The sequence below is a fragment of the Dendrobates tinctorius genome, unplaced genomic scaffold (assembly GCF_039654945.1).
Source record: "Dendrobates tinctorius isolate UK_male_01 unplaced genomic scaffold, ASM3965494v1 ptg000059l, whole genome shotgun sequence".
Taxonomy (NCBI): domain Eukaryota; kingdom Metazoa; phylum Chordata; class Amphibia; order Anura; family Dendrobatidae; genus Dendrobates; species Dendrobates tinctorius.
Genome location: NW_027361727.1, coordinates 10,345,799 through 10,364,023, shown reverse-complemented (window position 1 = coordinate 10,364,023; position 18,225 = coordinate 10,345,799). Strand labels below are relative to the sequence as shown.

The 18,225-nt window shown below is 44.2% G+C and overlaps 1 protein-coding gene and 1 non-coding gene across 2 annotated transcripts in view; both read right to left on the bottom strand.

Annotated features, from left to right (window-relative positions):
- Positions 1-6,303: 6,303 nt before the first annotated feature.
- EIF4G2 (eukaryotic translation initiation factor 4 gamma 2) overlaps positions 6,304-18,225 on the bottom strand; it is a 42,996-nt gene continuing 31,074 nt past the window's right edge. The window contains exons 14-22 of the mRNA XM_073578385.1: positions 17,999-18,162; positions 17,595-17,699; positions 17,012-17,227; positions 13,172-13,387; positions 12,838-13,096; positions 12,202-12,406; positions 11,891-12,099; positions 11,682-11,803; positions 6,304-8,235 (exon numbers count right to left, since the gene is read on the bottom strand). Of these exons, the coding sequence (XP_073434486.1) occupies positions 8,170-8,235; positions 11,682-11,803; positions 11,891-12,099; positions 12,202-12,406; positions 12,838-13,096; positions 13,172-13,387; positions 17,012-17,227; positions 17,595-17,699; positions 17,999-18,162 (1,562 nt within the window). The 3' untranslated portion in view covers positions 6,304-8,169. The remainder of the gene's footprint in view (positions 8,236-11,681; positions 11,804-11,890; positions 12,100-12,201; positions 12,407-12,837; positions 13,097-13,171; positions 13,388-17,011; positions 17,228-17,594; positions 17,700-17,998; positions 18,163-18,225) is intronic.
- Positions 17,313-17,561, bottom strand: LOC141092467 (small nucleolar RNA SNORD97). The gene has a single exon (XR_012232809.1). It is a non-coding gene; the product is annotated as a small nucleolar RNA SNORD97 (small nucleolar RNA).

Sequence of the window (18,225 nt, the reverse complement as noted above, 5' to 3'; positions counted from 1 at the left end):
TCTGAGTTGGTGCCCTTGTTTTTACAGCAGGTGGTTCGTTTGCACTGTATTCCTGAGAACATTGTGTCTGACAGAGGAGTCCAGTTTGTTTCCAGATTTTGGAGAGCTTTTTGTTCTAAACTTGGAATTCAGTTGTCCTTCTCTGCGTTTCACCCTCAGACCAATGGGAAGACAGAGAGAGCAAACCAGACTTTGGAAACCTATTTGATATGTTTTGTGCCTGCTGATCAAGATGACTGGGTCTCTTTTTTGCCCTTGGCTGAATTTGCTCTAAATAATAGGGCTAGTTCTGCCACTTTGATGTCTCCTTTTTTCTGCAACTTCGGGTTTCATCCTCGGTTTTCTTCAGGGCAGGTGGAGGCTTCGGCCTGTCCATGTGTTGATTCTGTGGTAGAGAGAATGCAGCAGATTTGGGATCAAGTAGTGGATAAGTTGTCTCCCTCTCAGGAGAAGGCCCAACGGTTTGTCAACCGGCATAGGACTATTGGTCCCCGGTTTAAAGTGGGTGACATGGTTTGGTTGTCCTAAAAAATATTCCTATGAAAGTTGCGTCTCCAAAATTTGAGCCACGGTTCATTGGACCTTATAAGATTTTGGAAATCCTTAATCCCGTTTCTTTCCATTTGGCTCTTCCAGGAATGTTCAAGACTCACAACTTCTTTCATAAATCTTTGTTGAAAAGGTTTGTGGAGCCAGTAGTTCCCATGGCTGCGCCCCCTGATCCTATATTGGTTAAGGGTACTATGGAGTATGAAGTAGAGAAGGTATTGGATTCTCGTCTGGCTAGACGGAGACTCCAGTACTTGGTCAAGTGGAAAGGTTATGGTCAGGGTAATTCTTGGGTGTTTGCTTCTGACATTCATGCCGAGAGATTGGTTCACGCCTTTCACCGGGCCCATCCTGATCGGCCTGGTGGCTTGGGTGAGGGTTCGGTGACCCCTCCTCAAGGGGGAGGTACTGTTGTGAACACTTTTGACCTGATTTCTGAGTCCGGGCTCCCTCTCGCGGTTGCTGCTGGTAATGGAGCTGGTCTGCCTGACAGAAGTCAATCACCTGAGGATGATTGGAGGTCGGGTGTTACAGACTGGAGAGATTTAAGTGAGCAACCTTCTCTCAGTATTGCCGGTGATTTGGTTTTCTTCCTGAGCTTTTGGAAGTCTGCTTGCCTCCTGCTTTGTCCTGCATCTTTCAGATAAGTTATTTGTCTGTTTGAATCTTTTTGCACTTGATCCATTTTTTGCTTTTCTCTGATTTCTGCCTTGCTGGTGTGAGTTCAGCCTTGTCCCCTGCTGGGACTTGTGCTGGACTCTGTTTCATTTTACAACAGCTTATGTCAGTCTTTTCAGTATTTCTAATCCCGTTATATCAGTATCTTTTGTTTTGCGTCCAGTTCACACCAGAGTTCAGATCTAGTGAGGGAGAGGTCGTGTGGCCTCAGTATTTTTGCATATCAGACGTGTTGGAATTTTTTTTAGGGTTTTTGCAGACAGTATCCTTTCCTGTCCTGTTCTATCTAGACAGTTTGGGCCCCATCCTTTGCTTACTCTATTTTCTGACTGTGTTTTGTGCCTCATCTTGTCTCACCGGCAATATATGTTCGGGGGCTATCTATTCCTTTGGAGTTCTACTCCGAGGCAGTTTGGTTTTCCCCTTTCGCCTTAGTTAATTCTTTGGCTGTGCCGAGGTGTCTAGGGCATCGTAGGTATGTCCCACGGCTAATTCTAGTTGTGTTGTCAGTTTAGGGGTCTGCAATCCGCTAAGTTACCAACCTCTCTGGTTATCTGGTTGCCTAGTCTATTCCCCTGCTATCCTCCTCGGTTACCTAATCATAACTATTCTCCTTCAGTGTTGATATTGGCGACTGGCCAGATGGTAACTGTGTGTCATCACCATCAGCCTCCACCTCTTCACCTGGTATATCACGTGGATGAAAGTGGCTTTCTTCTGGCCGTGGGGTTTCAAATATTTGGCCATCATCAACAGACGATACCCCCTCACGTTCCTCTTCAATGTCGTGTGGTGAGAGGCCAGAGGCAATGCAAGGAAATGGATCAAACAGATCCTCGGAGTGACCAAGGTTGGGGTCAAATGTTTACTGTCTCCTGACCGGGTGATGAACTAAAAACAGGTTGAGAATAGGATGACCCAGCGTTATCTGTATGGACAGTAGACTGTTTTGTCATGGACAATTGGGTGCTGCTAGAACATTTTATTGAGGCCTTATCAGCCATCCAAGACAGTATCTGCTCTTGTTCTTCTGACTTCCAGGCCTGTTTATGTTCCAGACCGGGAAATTTCGCCAGGAAACTAGATGCATCAACCGTCTTCGATCTCCCAGACTCTGTGCCTTGTTGGGCACCAACAACCCCATGTCCACGTCCCTGTTCCTTTACAGCCGCCTTTTTAGGAATTTTGAATTTTTCTGCCATCGTTGCAGATGTTCAGATGCAGATATTGGGGGAACAAGGACCAGTTAGTGCATTGTGGAAGGTAGCACTACAGCCTAGTACTGCGTTGTGTTTTACAAATAGCACCGCAGCAGAATAAAATTGCCCTGAGGTTTAAGGTGAGATTATGCACCCCAGACACCACACAAGACAGCGGTGCTGGCTGCGTGTTAGTTGTGCAGTAGCGTGCGTACTATTCGCTGTGAAAACAGCACCGCAACAGCACAAAAAAACTGCCCTGCAGGGGTAAATGTGACCCCCCCAAAAAGCTGGGAAGACGGTCAATACTCAGTCCCTGACCTTATAGTTTCAGCTCTGAAGAGCTTTAGGGTTTCACAGAGGATTTCTGGATGATTTGCATCAAAAAACACAACTCTCCCTAGCAGCTGCTCACATTCTTCCTACACTGTGTTCTGCATACAATGTGCAGAAAATGGCGGCAGCAGGGCTTAGATAGAGCCAGGCTATGATGACTCATAGCCTATGACGCTGGGAGGCCAGCCAGTCATAGTAATGCCGCCCACAACCAAGAAGGGTGCAGTGTTACTGTGATTGGCAACTGCTGGGCAGGAGAACCGAATAGTGCGAGGCAAGTAGTGAAATACTCGCTATGTTCCAAGTACAGCGAATACCGAATACCCACAAATATGCTCGCTCATCCCTAATTACTGATCCTGAGTTACATCCTGTATTATACTCCAGAGCTGCACTCACTATTCTGCTGGTGCAGTCACTGTGTACATACATTACTGATCCTGTGTTACATCCTGTATTATACTTTTCTTTCTTTTCTTCTTGGAAGGAGGATGGGGTCTTCTTCTGTCATTTTCCTCAGCAGAGGGAACCAACTCCTCTTCAGCCAGAAGGGCACCATCAAGACAATCTTCTCTTTCCTCCTGTACTTTGCTGAGCACCCTCAGTACCAGAGGAAGAGGTATAAATGCCTAGCACAGCCCGTCTCCCAATGGTTGGGACAGTGTCGACTCCTGCTGAACCATCTAAAGGGGTTTAGGGAGAATCTTCTGACCTTCGCATTCTCTCTGGCAGCGAACAGATCCACTTGTGGCACCCACCAGCACTGACACAGCATACTGAACACTTTAAAAGAACCTGGGAAACCTTGGCAGCCATAAGGAGACCATCCGCCTTCCGGTCAATGGGTTCTTTCAAGCTGGAGGAAACGTCAAATGGGATCGAAGTTCTCTTCACCACATCTTGGGGATGTCTTCGCAGGCTTTGACGTCTTCAGACACAAAGGGCAGGCGGAGCTTAAAGTGTCTCGGAATGACCAGTCTTGTCTCCGCATCTTCCCACTCCTCCATGATCATAGAACAAATGTGACTGTTGACCCGGAACACTCTACTTCTCTGGGATCGTAACCATCCAAACATCTCATCCTATACGGAGAGGGGTTTTAGGGTTTCCAGCACCTGCATGGTATCTTGTACCGCACAAAGGAGTTTGTCCGTGTCCTCGGAGGAAAAGAGGTACCCCTTTCCTCCTAGTCAGATTCCTCCAACATCTCATCAGAGGACACTTATGATTCCCGTGGTCTCTTACAGGACCCTACCTGGGATTCGGATTGTCAGGTATGAGTATACAATCCCGGACATTGACGCCTGGACCCCTTAGGCTGCGTGCACACGTCTGTGATTCCCGCAGACTTTTTATGCGTTCTTGCAGCAAAAACACATAAAATGAGCAACCCATTGAATTCAATGGCATTCCGCCCATACTGTGTGTTTTTCCGTGGCGGAATCGCATTGCGGAAAAATATGCAGCATGCTCATTCTTTTTGCGGAATTGAATTCCGCACACATAGGAATGCTTTGTTCCGCTTACTTTCTGCATGTGGCTATGCCTACCATGCACAAAGTAAGCAGAAAATGTGCGGATGGTACCCAGGGTCTGGAGGAGAGGAGACTGTCCTCCAGGCCCTGGGTATCATATCCCTGTAAAAATAGAATTAAAATAAAGAATCGTGATATTCTCACCTTCCGCAAGATCGCTATGTCATCAAAGGTCATTGTTGCAAGGCATCGCTGGGAACGGGACTTGCCGGGAGCGACGCTGCGTGGGACGCCAGGTGAGAATATCACAATTTATGTTTCTTTATATCTTTTTACTATTTATGCTGCATAGGCAGCCTCAATAGTAAAAAGTTGGTCACACTATGTTTGACAAGTGTGACCAACCTCTCAATAAGCTAATTACGCGTGCAAAACGCTAGACGTGTGCACATAGCAAAAAAGTCTGCTCTTCCCCAATGATCTTTGAAGTGCAGGGTTCACATAGGTGTTTACCAGGTTGCTGGTAGTTTGGCATTACAGATAGCACATCTTTTGAGTCTCCCTGAATTCCTGTTAACCTTCTTTGGAGTTGCTGAGACAGGTGTTCCCCCCCAGAATACACAGAGTATATGCCATGTGTTTCTAAGTGTAGGGTAAAGCCTAAAGTGGGTATTGCTTTGCAAGCTTACTCACATTCCCCGCCTTTGTTCCAAGCCAATGTCTGCTTTAGCAGAATCCTCCATGTAGGATTTTCTGGTATGAAGTCCTATCTTACAGTAGGGTAGCCAACATACACGAGGACCCTATTTATACGATACCGATGCGTCCGAAGTCCTTGCCGGATCCTCTTCCTGCATTTCCCTGTGGAACACACGCCGGCAGCGACATGTAAATGCCGGAAGCACACCCGCAGGAGGCAGACACCCAAGCAGGGGGAAGCAGCTCGCAACTCAGGAGCAGCACTGAGCCGGTAGGCTGAGGGACCCCCATTGGAGGGTGTCAGCGCAAGATCTCTTGCTAGCAGGAAAGGCTGGGCCCCCGATCCACGCTGATCTGCCTGATGCAGTTAGGGATAGGAGCTTCCTCTCGCCGTTCCTATCCTCATTGGGAGAAGGGGGGTTTAAAACACTGAAGTGTGCAGATGGGAGTCTCCTTTTAAATTCTCATTGTTTCTGGTCCCAATGAGGATAAGGACGTGCTCCATGGTGCCATCAGGATTGTTGAACTGGAAACATGGTATTAGAGTTCAAGACCTCTTCCTCTATACATATGCAAATTGTGTCAATTTCCCTAGAGGAATATTGCATGGCCTTTAAGGCTCCTTACCCTGGCACAGATACTAAGCAGGAGAGGGGGCTGGTACCCGTTACCCGTTTCAGATGACATGGGCTGCCACAAATTGCCCAACATCAACCCAGTGAGATGGATTAGACAAAGAAGTGAAGGCAAAGCAGCCAATAACCGCTTGGTTCCTTTGGGAACTCCATCAAGACTGTTAGCAGTCATTGTAGGCGAGAACCTGCTGGAGAGATGCCAAGGGGATGCAAAAGGTGTAATTACAGTTTAAAGGAGGGGGTTATTTAGTAAGATTTAACACATTTGAGTTTGTTACTTGGGTTTCTGTACCTCCACCACTTTGTGGCTTTGCCACCTACAGTCAGAATCTACAGGTGCACATTCCAATAGAAACCAAATGCATGAACAGCAATTTTCAAACTAAATCCGATACTGTACCTTACTTCTCTTCTATTGTTCATGGAGTGCAGCTCTGGAGCTAACAAAACAGGCAATCCCTACATGTGTTCCAGCTGTCAAACATCCACAAGATATGCAGCCGTGGTAACTTGAATACAGTTCTCGGACAACACCCCAAAGAACACTCGCTCATCACTAGCGATTTATAATGACTGGACACCAAGGTTTGACAAATATATTTTAGTCTTGCTTTACTGTAGATGCATTAGGCATTAATGTTTATCATTTACATCCATAAAGACCCAAGAACTAGTCCTGTGCAGAGTCCTCCTACCTAAACATTGTATAAAAAGACAGGCGCAGACAAGGAGTAGAAATGAAAGGATTGCACTTTAATAACAAGATTCTTACATAAGATCTAAAGTATTAAAAGCAAAAAACAAAAACAAAACACAACACACGTAGATCCATCAGCGGCACACTCCATCCGTCGCCTGCAGTCTCCGCGTGCAAGACAGTCATAGATCACTACATGTATAGATGTCCACACATTCTTTCCCCCACAATGTAACATTTACACAAGTCATGTCCTGTACTCCCATATGTTTAGAGGAGCTTCAAAGGAAAAAAAAAAAAAAAAAAAAAAAAAAAAAAAAAAAAACTGTACTCCAGAGCTGCATTTGTAACTCTGCTGGCTTGAGTCAGTGTATGATCCGCTGTGGCAGACGGTGTCAGGCCATACTGTACTTACAAGTGACAGACCTACTGTAACACAGGAGCATTACATCAAGGGTATGGTCATAAGTAGCAGAACTGTGAATACAGCTCTGGACAGGACTTAAAAACCAAGAAGGAAATGCAATATTTCACTCGTTTATAGGATCTCCGCAGAAGGGACAAAGTAAACAACTGTGACAGCTTGTCAACAGTAATCAGATTTAAAAAAAAACAAAAAAAAACAAAAAAAAAAAAAACAAAAAACACAGCTCTGGTTGCTACTAGAGGACACAAAATGCAATGTAGACTCAGTAAAATGCAATATATTCAGCGACTATCCGCTCAGCTGAGAAAAACTGCAATCTACAAAGCAGCCTTAGCTCATGTCTCCTCCAGAGCTGCACTCACAATATCACAGCTGGATGTGATATTCAGTTCATTTTTGTTAGCAAGTTGCAATACAGTATGTTATAGAATATCGTACAAAGGCAGGTAATGCATCATCGGCTGCAACATATTGCAAACAGAATTATGAATGCAGCTCAGGATGTGACCGCAGCATGTTTCTCAATTACCAAGTGTAGAGCTTTATCTTATTTTTTTTAACCCAGCTCTCATGCAGATACCATCACACACGTCAAGTATCACAATGTTTATTTAATAGATACAAGTTTATAAAATCAGGGCATGAACAGGTTTTGATAAATTACTCAATTTCAATACTACCAGGGCCAATTCTTTTTTTTTTTCCCCCTCCCCTCAGCATTGTAAGCGTCTCTTTCCAGGGCAGAGATTGATCTTTCAAAATGGAGCAGAATTTGTGCAAGTAAACCAGGTGTATATATATATATATTTTCTTTTTTTAGATTTTTTTTTTTTTTTTTTTAAATTTTAAAGATTTGTGCACTTGCCCAGGCTCGAAGATATTAAAATCTAGCACAAAGGGGAAAAAAAAAAAAAAAAAAAAAAAAAAAAAAAAAAAAGCCCATTTACTAGAGGTAGAAATACAGGCAATATATACTATACGGCAACCACCATCGACTTACAGTTATAGATTCACTGTAACAACCAAATATTGCAACGACTCAAGTATCACTGAGCAAAGTGCATCTACAGTATTCAGTGTTGCTAATTAATCAGGTTTTGTTGCTTTTTTTCCTTCTCAATTTTGGCAGCAGAGTCCTTGCCACTGACCAGCGTCTGTTGAGAACTTTGGGGGTAATTATTGCATGCTGCTTATTATACATGGATCTAAACATTACAGATACTCTAAAAATATTGCATGGCTGACTGATTAAGACGTTACACTTTAAAAACCTGTTTTGTTTTTTTTTTTTTTTTTAGGCAGAAGGATCCTTAGTCGACATGCCTCTCTCCATTAGATATTGCAATGAAAAAAAAAAAATAAAAACAAAAAGTTACAGCGGAATGGTGCTTTCGCAGTGGTTAGGTCAAAAAAAATGCAGTTTACATCATAGCAACAGTATGTCTGCACAACGTTTAAGGCTTTGGCTGGTTCTTTAGTCGGCCTCTTCCTCCGATTCTTCTTCTTCCGCAGTCTCCAGCCATGTCAGCCACTGGTTCACCTGCAAAAAAAAAATTAAAAAAAAAAGAATAAAAAATTATTGTATAATATTTTTATTTTTTCATTCAATCAAGTAGGACTTGAGCCTCACATGTGGCTAACAGATAAAAGAAAATCACACTTTCACAAAACTGCCATTCCAGATCCATCTAGCTATGAGGAAAGCCATCGCACTATTAGTTACAGTTGACGACTACTAGAAAAAGTTGCAAGGAGATAGATCTACAAAAATTATGTAGAAAAAAAAAAAAAAAAAAAAAAATTGTAATATCCAGCTGCATGCAATTTTACAGAAGTTATTAGATGAACTTGCAGCTGCAAGTGAACAATCATGGTATATACACACTAGGAGGCACCAACCTAATTAATGTTGCGGACCCCCCCATGATCATTTTCACACAATGTAGCCAATAGGTCTTAGTATATTTAGTTGCAAGTCTGATTATTACAGAGGAAACCCTCAACAATGACACTTACCCCAGTTACAGGGGAAATCCTCAACAATCCCAGCTGTGTTACACATCTGGATTTAACAGTTTATCCTTTCATGCCTCACAAAAAAAATGCAGAGTGCCTGTAGACTGTCATGGCAGCCAGGGGAGTAAAATTAAGAGCCTTGCCTTTAATGTTAATATCAGTAAGGGTCTGAGCACACCTTGTGGTTTTATTGCATTTTTTTCTGCGCAGAGGTCAAAAAACCATGAAGAGTCTTAGTACCAGCAAAGTGAATGAGATTCTTGACCTCTCATGCACATTTCTTATTTTACTCTTCGCCACGACAGCACCCACTTGGAGAGAGGGATCCGCCCATAGGAACAGGAAACCTACAGAGATAAAAGAGGGCGGTCCACCTCTCCCCCTCAGTTGGTTTCCTGTTCCTAAACGGAACCGCAGGGCCGCAGTCTGTTCAGTCCTTCCTGGGCCTCGAGCTAGACTCCATAAGCCAAAAGGTGTCTGTTGTTGCAGGAGAAGCACGGATAATCCTAATAGCACCATTCTGGCCCAGGAGGCCGTGGTTTTCATGCCTACAAGCGATGTCAGTGACAGACCCGTGGGTGCTTCCCTCAACCCCCAGGCTCCTCTCACAGGGGCCTTTCTTCGATCCTCAAGTGGACAGTCTCCACTTGACGGCCTGGAACTTGAAAGGGAAATGTTGAGATCAAGAGGCTTCTCGGAGGGACTAGTCAATACACTCCTACAAAGTCGGAAAATAACGACAAGAATTTACACCAGAGTATGGAGAAAATTCCTAGAGTCCCACACAGGCCCCGAGTCTGGAGAAATCCCGATTACGGCGATCCTAGAATTCCTACAGAAAGGAAAGGAATTAGGGCTAGCTGTCAACAGACTAAAAGTCCAGGTGTCAGCTCTAGAGGCCCTCTATAGCTATAATGTGGCAGGCAATAAATGGATAAGCAGATTCATCTCGGCCTGTGAGCGGAGCGAGCCAGTACACATACCTAGAGTTCCTCCTTGGGATCTGAACCTGGTTCTGGAGGCCTTAACACGTCCACCCTTTGAACCTTTAGATTCAATATCCCTTAAACACCTATCCTTCAAAACAGCACTGCTAGTTGCACTAACCTCAGCCAGAAGAGTTAGCGACATACAAGCACTTTCAATAGAACCCCCTTTTCTAGTGACATTCCAGGACCAGCTAATACTAAAACCAGATCCCTCATACTTACCAAAAGTAGCAGGGAAATTTCATAGGTTACAAGAAATCCATCTCCCTTCATTCTTTAGTAACCCTTCTACTCCAGAGGAAGAAAGATTCCATACACTAGACGTTAGAAGAGCAGTATTACAATACATTGAGAGGTCTAGCAGCTGGAGGAAGAGTAGGGCTCTATTTGTTTCCTTTCAGGGCCAAAAGAAGGGATGTGAAGTCACAAGGGGTACCCTGTCTCGATGGATCAGAGACGCGATTAGGCTGGCATACTCAGAGAGCAATGAGAATCCTCCGGAGGGTATCAAAGCACATTCCGCCAGATCTATGGCTTCCTCTTGGGCAGAAAGGGGAGACGTCGCAATCGAGTCTATATGTAAGGCGGCAACCTGGTCTACGCCCTCTACCTTTTATAACCACTATAGACTTGATTTATCATGCTCATCCGACCTAGCCTTTGGTAGAGCGGTCCTCGGCACGGTGGTCCCTCCCAGGTGAAGGTCTCTGAAAGTCTCTCCAAGTGGGTGCTGTCGTGGCGAAGAGTAAAAAGCCGGATTACTTACCGGTAATGCTCTTTTAATGAGTCCACGGCAGCACCCGTTCACTAACCCTCCCTAGAAGTTAACATAATGTATATACACCTTCTTAGTTGTAAAGTTAATAAATTTAGAATATTTGATAATATAATGGCCTAATAATTGGCGGTCCTCCGGGTACTCTGAAATCCAACTGAGGGGGAGAGGTGGACCGCCCTCTTTTATCTCTGTAGGTTTCCTGTTCCTATGGGCGGATCCCTCTCTCCAAGTGGGTGCTGTCGTGGACTCATTAAAAGAGCATTACCGGTAAGTAATCCGGCTTTTTTTCCCTTGCATGTCACTTTGTTCTGCTTTTTTTTTTGGACGCAGACATCACCCATGCTAATGAATGGGGAAAAGCATCAAAAATTTTATGTGGCATTTTTCCTGCCAATACATCAATTTACAGATTATTCTACTGCAAACACTGAACGAGTACATACTCCAAGGTTCCCCTCCATAGTTATAGAGGAGCGCTAATTTGCAAGTCCCCCCATGGAGCATCGCTAATAGGTCTCTAGTTGTGTGCAGAGTCCTTAGACTAAAGCCCCTATCACACACAGCAATCTCACCAGCGAGATCGCTGTGTATGACACTTATCAGCGACCGGCCCCCCTGCCGGGTATCGCTGATCGTGCTCAAATGGCCTGGACTTTTTTTTTGGATCGTTGGTCTCCTGCTGGCCAGCATGCATCGCTGCGTGTGGCAGGCGGGAGAGCAGCGATCGGCGAGCTCCCAGCTCGTAACCAAGGTAAACATCAGGTTTCTAAGCGTCGCGCGGTGCTTAGAAACCTGCTGGTATCTAAAGGTACACAGCGAGCGCTCGTAGTCGCTGGTGAAGCTGCCTGTTTGGCAGCTCACCAGCGATCATGTAGCGACACACCAGTGATCCTGACAAGTTCATATCGTTGTCGGGATCGCTGGTGAGTCGCTATGTGTGATGGGGCCCTAAGGACTCAAGAGTGTATTTTCAGTCCATGTGCGCAATGGACCTTACATGGATTGTTCACCCATGTGCAAGTGAAAAAACAGCCCCCAGTTCATGAACCAAACAAGCTAGTGTGCAAGCACCAGTTGTCTATGCAGATACGTGAGAGGAGACCTTCCCGTCCATGACATGCACATGTGATTGATTTTGAAAGTACAGTGTTTGTCCAAACTTAGACCTTTTTAGTGGCCAAAAAACTTTTGCTACCTTCTTACCTGGAATAAAGCTTTTCCTTTCCCTGGAAATTCTTGTGTGATGTCTTCCTTCCATGCCAAAAAGGCTTCCTCTTCTAGAATCTCCATGTCGTAGAAATGGACAAAGAAGCGCAGTAACATGCCTGAAAACACAAGACAATACATGTTAAGGAGGCAGGAGATGCACGACAGCCACCATGCAGGTATGACGAGGCGAGTGGTGACCGTACCTTTGGGGAAGTTTTTACCGTAGCAGTGCACCTGAAGGGCGTAGAGGGCACTGACTTGCAATTCCACATGGTCATGGAGGAACTTCTGCATCACTGGCTTAAAAGACAGCAGCAGCTGCTTCTCCTGCTCCAGCAGCTCCTTTGATGGCGCTGCCGTCTGATCATCGTCATCCATTGGGCAAACATCATTAGAAATATACTGTAAAAAGCTGAAGGGGAGGAAAGTGGGAAAATAAGTCAAAAGTGATCATCTCACATCATTGCATGTATGGCCACCGCCAAGTATGAACACGCCTCTTCAGGAGACTCACCTGGTCATCAAAATATTCACAAATCCTTTATCTACATGAAGTTTAGGAGAAATGTTATCCTTAATCCACTTGTAGATGGTTTGTGGAGACGGATCCATCTTGATTTGTTTCAACAACTCTTTCTCCAGTTTCATCAAAGGAAATAGGAAGCTCAAGCCCTTTCCTTCAAGGATCTCCAGCATGCGGTCCTTGTTCTGGTCGATTTCTAGGAGTAAGGAGGAACAAGGCTCAGTCGTGCGCCATTGTGGTGCATCATGTATTCATACCAAAAGGGGGTGACCATTTTATAAAGTGATGGCACCCTGACACAAAGCTGCGATATACGCTACTGCGGTTCCTAAATTTACGAGAGGAACAATTGGAAAACCCCTGTACGTGTCCCCTTCACAGGATGCAGCTCGTGGCACAGCAAGGTGACCCAGGCAGTGTACAGAGGAAAGTGAACGTTAGTCAAAAGTTGCAGCCCCTTCATTCTCAAGATCAGTGAAGGACCCCCATGTTTTAGACAGTGATGGCATGTCCGGTAAGGTTCTGTTTAGACCGTGCAGTTTTCAGGGCATGCCACGTGCAGATTTTGCAATCATAAAGGAAACGTGGTAGGTCCGGACCTCAATTTCACAGCCACAATACACTCACCTGGTAACATCTTCTGCATATTCACTTTGCTCTGCTGGAACAGCTCCGTCAGCCAATCCCGATCTTTAAGCTTGGCCAGTTGTTGAAGGCAGAGTAGGAACAAAGGAAAATGGGTGCCATTCTCCAAGGGCTGAGCCAGTTCAGAAATGCTCACCAGGTCAGCAATTATGGCACGAGCTGCAAATTGTGCCAGGTAAGATTTCACCAAGGGTATGTCCACCTCCAGTTTTGGGCACTGGTCCAGCACATTTAGAAAAGCCTGTACAAGACGATGTGGTCAGTGACAGGAGCACACAAAGTCTCGGCAGACTTGAACAGGACCACCCTGCTTTACCTGCATGAAGTTGTCACTGGTGGCCACACCTTCTTGCCGTAGGACCCCGATCAGAGAGCTGGCGCGCTCCTTGTCTTCATCGGACCGGTCTAATGATTGAAGGATGATCCTACTTATCATTTCAGGGATGAAGTGTTTGGGAGCCCTCATTTCTTTCACGCTGTTTATGGCATCGGCAGCATTCCCATTGTTCAAGTACTCCGTCACAAATGCTTCCTGAAATGAGAAAATCATCTATAAAAATAACAAAATGCAAAGTATTAAAAGATCATAGATTCCTTTGGATGGCAAAAAAGATGGTGACTCAATGTGGGCATGACAATCGGACTAGTAACCAGGGCTGTGTAGTCAGAGCTCATTTTGGTGGAGTCGGTATAAAATGGTCCGACTCAGACTCCTAAAATATATAATAAATTGGGTACAGTAATTCAATGCAGAATGCACTGAATATTTTCTCATAGGAATTTGGGAAAGTTATGAAATGTCCTATAAATGGCTGTTCTATTCCTGATCTAAGGCTACATTCACACACAGCGTTTTTCCTGTGTTTTTTTGAGGATATGTTTTTCAGCTGCAAAAGCAGATGCGGATTTTTTTTAAAAACCGCATCACCTGAAAGGTTTTTGAGCTCAGATGTTTTCAACAGCAAAAGCAGATTAGAAATCTGCTCTATATATCCATATCTTATCTGTACCAAAAAGAATGAAAGCCAGGTAGCTGACTAACTTTTTTTTTTTTAGCACCAGTCAGGGACACCTCATAGCTACCCAAAAGGACGCCCAGGACAGGCATTGCACATCATCAGTAACACATCAACATCAATTGATAGTTGGAATAGACTGCATTCACCACATCTTAAGGTGCAGGCTTTATTTTCCAAGTGTAGGGGTGTGCAGTATAAGGTTCTGCAGCAGCTGAGGTGTGCAGTATGAGATTCTGCGGAACAGTATGAGGTTCTGCCCCCAAACCCCTCCAGTTTTGATCCTGGCTAAAACAGTTTCTTATAGATATGGTGAACCCTCAGGTAACACTAAATGAAGGTCAATGGACACAGGTGGCTGAATTGAAGGAATTGCTTAATCACCCATTTACCGTGACTAAAAAAACATTACAAGCTGAGGATTTAACTCCTGGCATTTTCATAAGGGAGTGGAAGAACTTGCTATTTTGCCTGTCCCAAAGAGGAGGTTTCATCACAGATGGCATTTCTGCGTCAATGAAATGGAGAGAGACACAGCTATTGGAAAATAAAAGTTTTCCGGCAGCTGTTTACGTGGAACCGAGTCATCATATATTGCTTGATGATCAACAGCTTACTAAAGGAAAAGAAGCTCTGACTGAGGTAGCAGTTCGGATGAGTGGCCTACAGGAGGACTGCCAGGCGCAAGAGGACTTGGGTCCTGACAGTGCTACTGCTGCCATATTTTCATCCTCAGATGAGGAGTTTGACTTTGACAAGTATTTGGATGACATGGAGCAGGCAAAGCGTTGCTGCTAGGAAAAAGATTTCACTCCGTCTCCTATAGCAAGCAGATTGACCATATTTCAGCAAAATGTTTCACTTGCTCTCAAAGAAAAATTCAACAGTTGATCAAAACTGACTGTGCATGAGGCAATTCCTTTATACTTGGAAATTGTTAGAGATGTTGCCCATGTGGTTACGGCTTTTCCTCCAACCCAAGTTAGTGTAGAGAGGTTGTTCTCTAGCCTTAAAATTATTAGGTCAGATTTTCGGTCATCTATGATGGAGGCAATTCTATATCATAGAACAAATTCATAGACTGCACAAATGTTATTTAGTATGTTTTTGTTGAAAACTGTTTTTTGCCACTTAAATAGTTTAGTACATATATATATATATATATATACACACACACACACACACATACAGTATATATGTAATCAATATTACATAGTGTATTACATATTTACAATTTTACAGTTTTATGTTCTAAAGTTGTATTCCAATAAATATATATTATGTTCTAAATGTCTTGATTATTGTATCATAAAAATGATCAAATGTCTGATGTTCACATGTACTACAATAAGTTTTTCGCTTAAATATAAGCAATATATGTTGGAGTCGTGGAGTCGGTGGAAGGGAAATTGAGGAGTATGAGTCGCAGGTTTGGCTTACCGACTCCACAGCCCTGCTAGTAAGCTCACCTGTAAGGGGTTCATGAGGTCCAAGAGAACTATTGCATCTGGGTATTTCCACTCTTGAAATGACAGTTTAACTCTTAAAAGGGAAATCGGTCAAAATTTTTGCCATGTGATCAGAGCAGCATGATGTAGGGGCAAAAATCCTGATTCCATCTTTGCATAGTGTCAATCTTCTAGTGGCAGCAGCATACACTCAAGGTTTCCTGTGTCCACCAATGAAGAGATAGATAAACAATGATTCCAGCTATGTGTACTTACTAGGCTTTTTATTAGGAGATCATCACTAATGGATAGGAGTCTCAGGTCTCCTGGTCAAGCCGCACCCCCAACACAGATTGGCAGCTTCCTGTGTACACTGTGCATAGGCAGAAAGCTGCTAATCAGTGGTGTCGGCGGGTTTATACAGACCTCAGCATTCTGAGCTCTGCAGCACCGAATACTCATTCCAGCGATGTGTCACTTAGTTTGTGTATAAGTAGTCGTGATGGAATCCGCATTCTCTGCTCCTACATCATATTTCTCTTAGATTACATAGCTGCAGCTTTCACCGGCAATGTGAAGACCGGGTGAGACGGACTGGCGTGGTGGGGAGGATTTGTTACTGTGTGAGGATGGCTTCTTTATGTGGACGGGGAGGGCCTGTAGCTATGGAGGGTGGGGTTGTTGCTATAGAGGGCTTGTTTTTAGTAGAGTAGGAGGAAACGACCAGTTCTCATTTCAATGCCATAAACCCCCCCCCCCCCCCCCCTTGGACGTTCTGTTCAGAATATCTAGAAAACCGTGCAAACTGGTGACAAAATAAATTACTTATTGTCACAATTCTGCAGCCCAGATATGCACTGAGATTATGTGAAAAGCCCGGACAACCCCTTTAACCTCTAGAGTGTCGTCAAGGCCATGTTCACACCAAGCATTCAGTGCAGAAATCCTGCAGCTGATTAGAGGTCAACTAATCTCATCGACACATTGGTGATATTTTCTGCAGAGTAGTCTTATTCCCGCTATATGTCTTTTCTTAGTGCAGTGTGAAATCTGCATGTAACGCGTGCAGATATCGCTGTGCAAACATGCCCAACTGTTCAGAGACCCGGACATCCCCTTCCAACCTACTATTGGAAGAGTCTCAATCACCATGTGCCACATTGCTTGCTTTCTAGCCATCGGTGGAGTCAGCAGTGCCCCACAGATTATATAAAAAATTGGGAAGGGGAAAGGGAAATTTGTGCTCACCAAAATAGTCCTATAAGCCGGTCGTGCCTAGGGATCAAATGGCTGACCACCATGTGTTGCAAACATGAAGAGAGAAGGAAGATCCGGCACTGGAGACTTGATAAAATCCACGATAAGTTTTATTCACGTAATTTCATGATAAAGCCATAAAGGGGAAAACAGACCCCCACGCCTGACGCGTTTCGAACCTTAACCAGGTTCTTCCTCAGAGACATGTCTGAGGAAGAACCTGGTTAAGGTTCGAAACGCGTCAGGCGTGGGGGTCCGTTTTCCCCTTTATGGTTTTATCATGAAATTATGTGAATAAAACTTATCGTGGATTTTATCAAGTCTCCAGTGCCGGATCTTCCTTCTTTCCCCACAGATTATAGTTTTTGGCTTCAATTTGACCAACTTTTTGCTAGTAACGCTCTACACGCCAACAACCCGTCTCCTGTCACTTACAGTCAGTTTAAGTAGCTCTTCTTTTGACGGCGGAGGCTTCTTCACGCTCTTGGCCGGCTTCTCTTGGATGGGTGGTGGATTGGTTTTCAGGCCAAGCTGAGGAGTCTGTCCCATGGGTGGCGTTTGCGTGCGAGGGGGCATAATGCTTATCTGAGGCTGAAGCTTTGGCACTTGGTTTTTATTCATTAGGAAAGACTGAGCCGGTCTCAAGCTGATCTGGAAAGGATATTTTTTTTGTTGTAGAAATGATATAATTAGCCTTTAAACAAAACCCACACATTTCAATTACTGAATGGTAAGAATGCCCTCATATCTCATAATCTTGCTCAAAGGACACTGGATACTCCAGAAAGAGGAGATAGCTGTGAATGTGAAGATTAGGGTGAAAGGACAGAAGATAGAAAGGACAGAAGATAGAAAGTAAGAAAAACATGAGGGGGGGGGGGGGGGGGGGGAGAAGGGGAAAAAAAAAAAAAATAAAAAAAAAAAAAGAGAGGAGATGCCAGTTTCTGTCCTCGTAATAACGCGTCTTTTCTTAATCATTGGGCGTAGTCTTCATCCCTCCATTGTCAGGGATACGTACCTCATCCGCATTAAGCTGCCCTTTTTTAATGAACCGAGGAGGCATATCTTTGGACTGTCCTTGCTGCGATAAGAGCCCCTGACTCTGGTACAAAGGACCTTGTCCCTTGAACAAAAAAAAAAAAAAAAACAAAAACAAAAAAAAAAACAAAACACACGATATATTCATGAGCACAATTAAGTAGGAAGATTCAATCTTGACCATGCAACTTTTACGCTTTAGGACTGCCTTTATAAAAACAGAAGATACTGAATATTACTGCAGACATGAGGCTTTTTCCAGAAGCAGATACATGAAGTAGTAGCCCAAAAGTAGTGAGTTTGCAGGTTTATTGGCCCATTGGTGCTCTGCATCAGACTGGATATTCTTACAGAGTCTAGTTAGAATTGGCATCAAAACCCTACCTGGCTTTTCATGAACGTTTTTCCTCCAATTTCACCAAACTGGGACTGTACAGGAGGTATGATGTGTCCACCATGCCCATTGAACAGCTGATTTGAGCGATGACGTCCTAAGGTTGGAGAGAACCTGTCCTGTATAACCCCAGGACCAGTGCCTATTCCGCTGCCTGAAGAAATATGTGGTCGTCAGTACCAAAATCAGGTTAAGAAAAGTTAGGAATTAAAGCAAA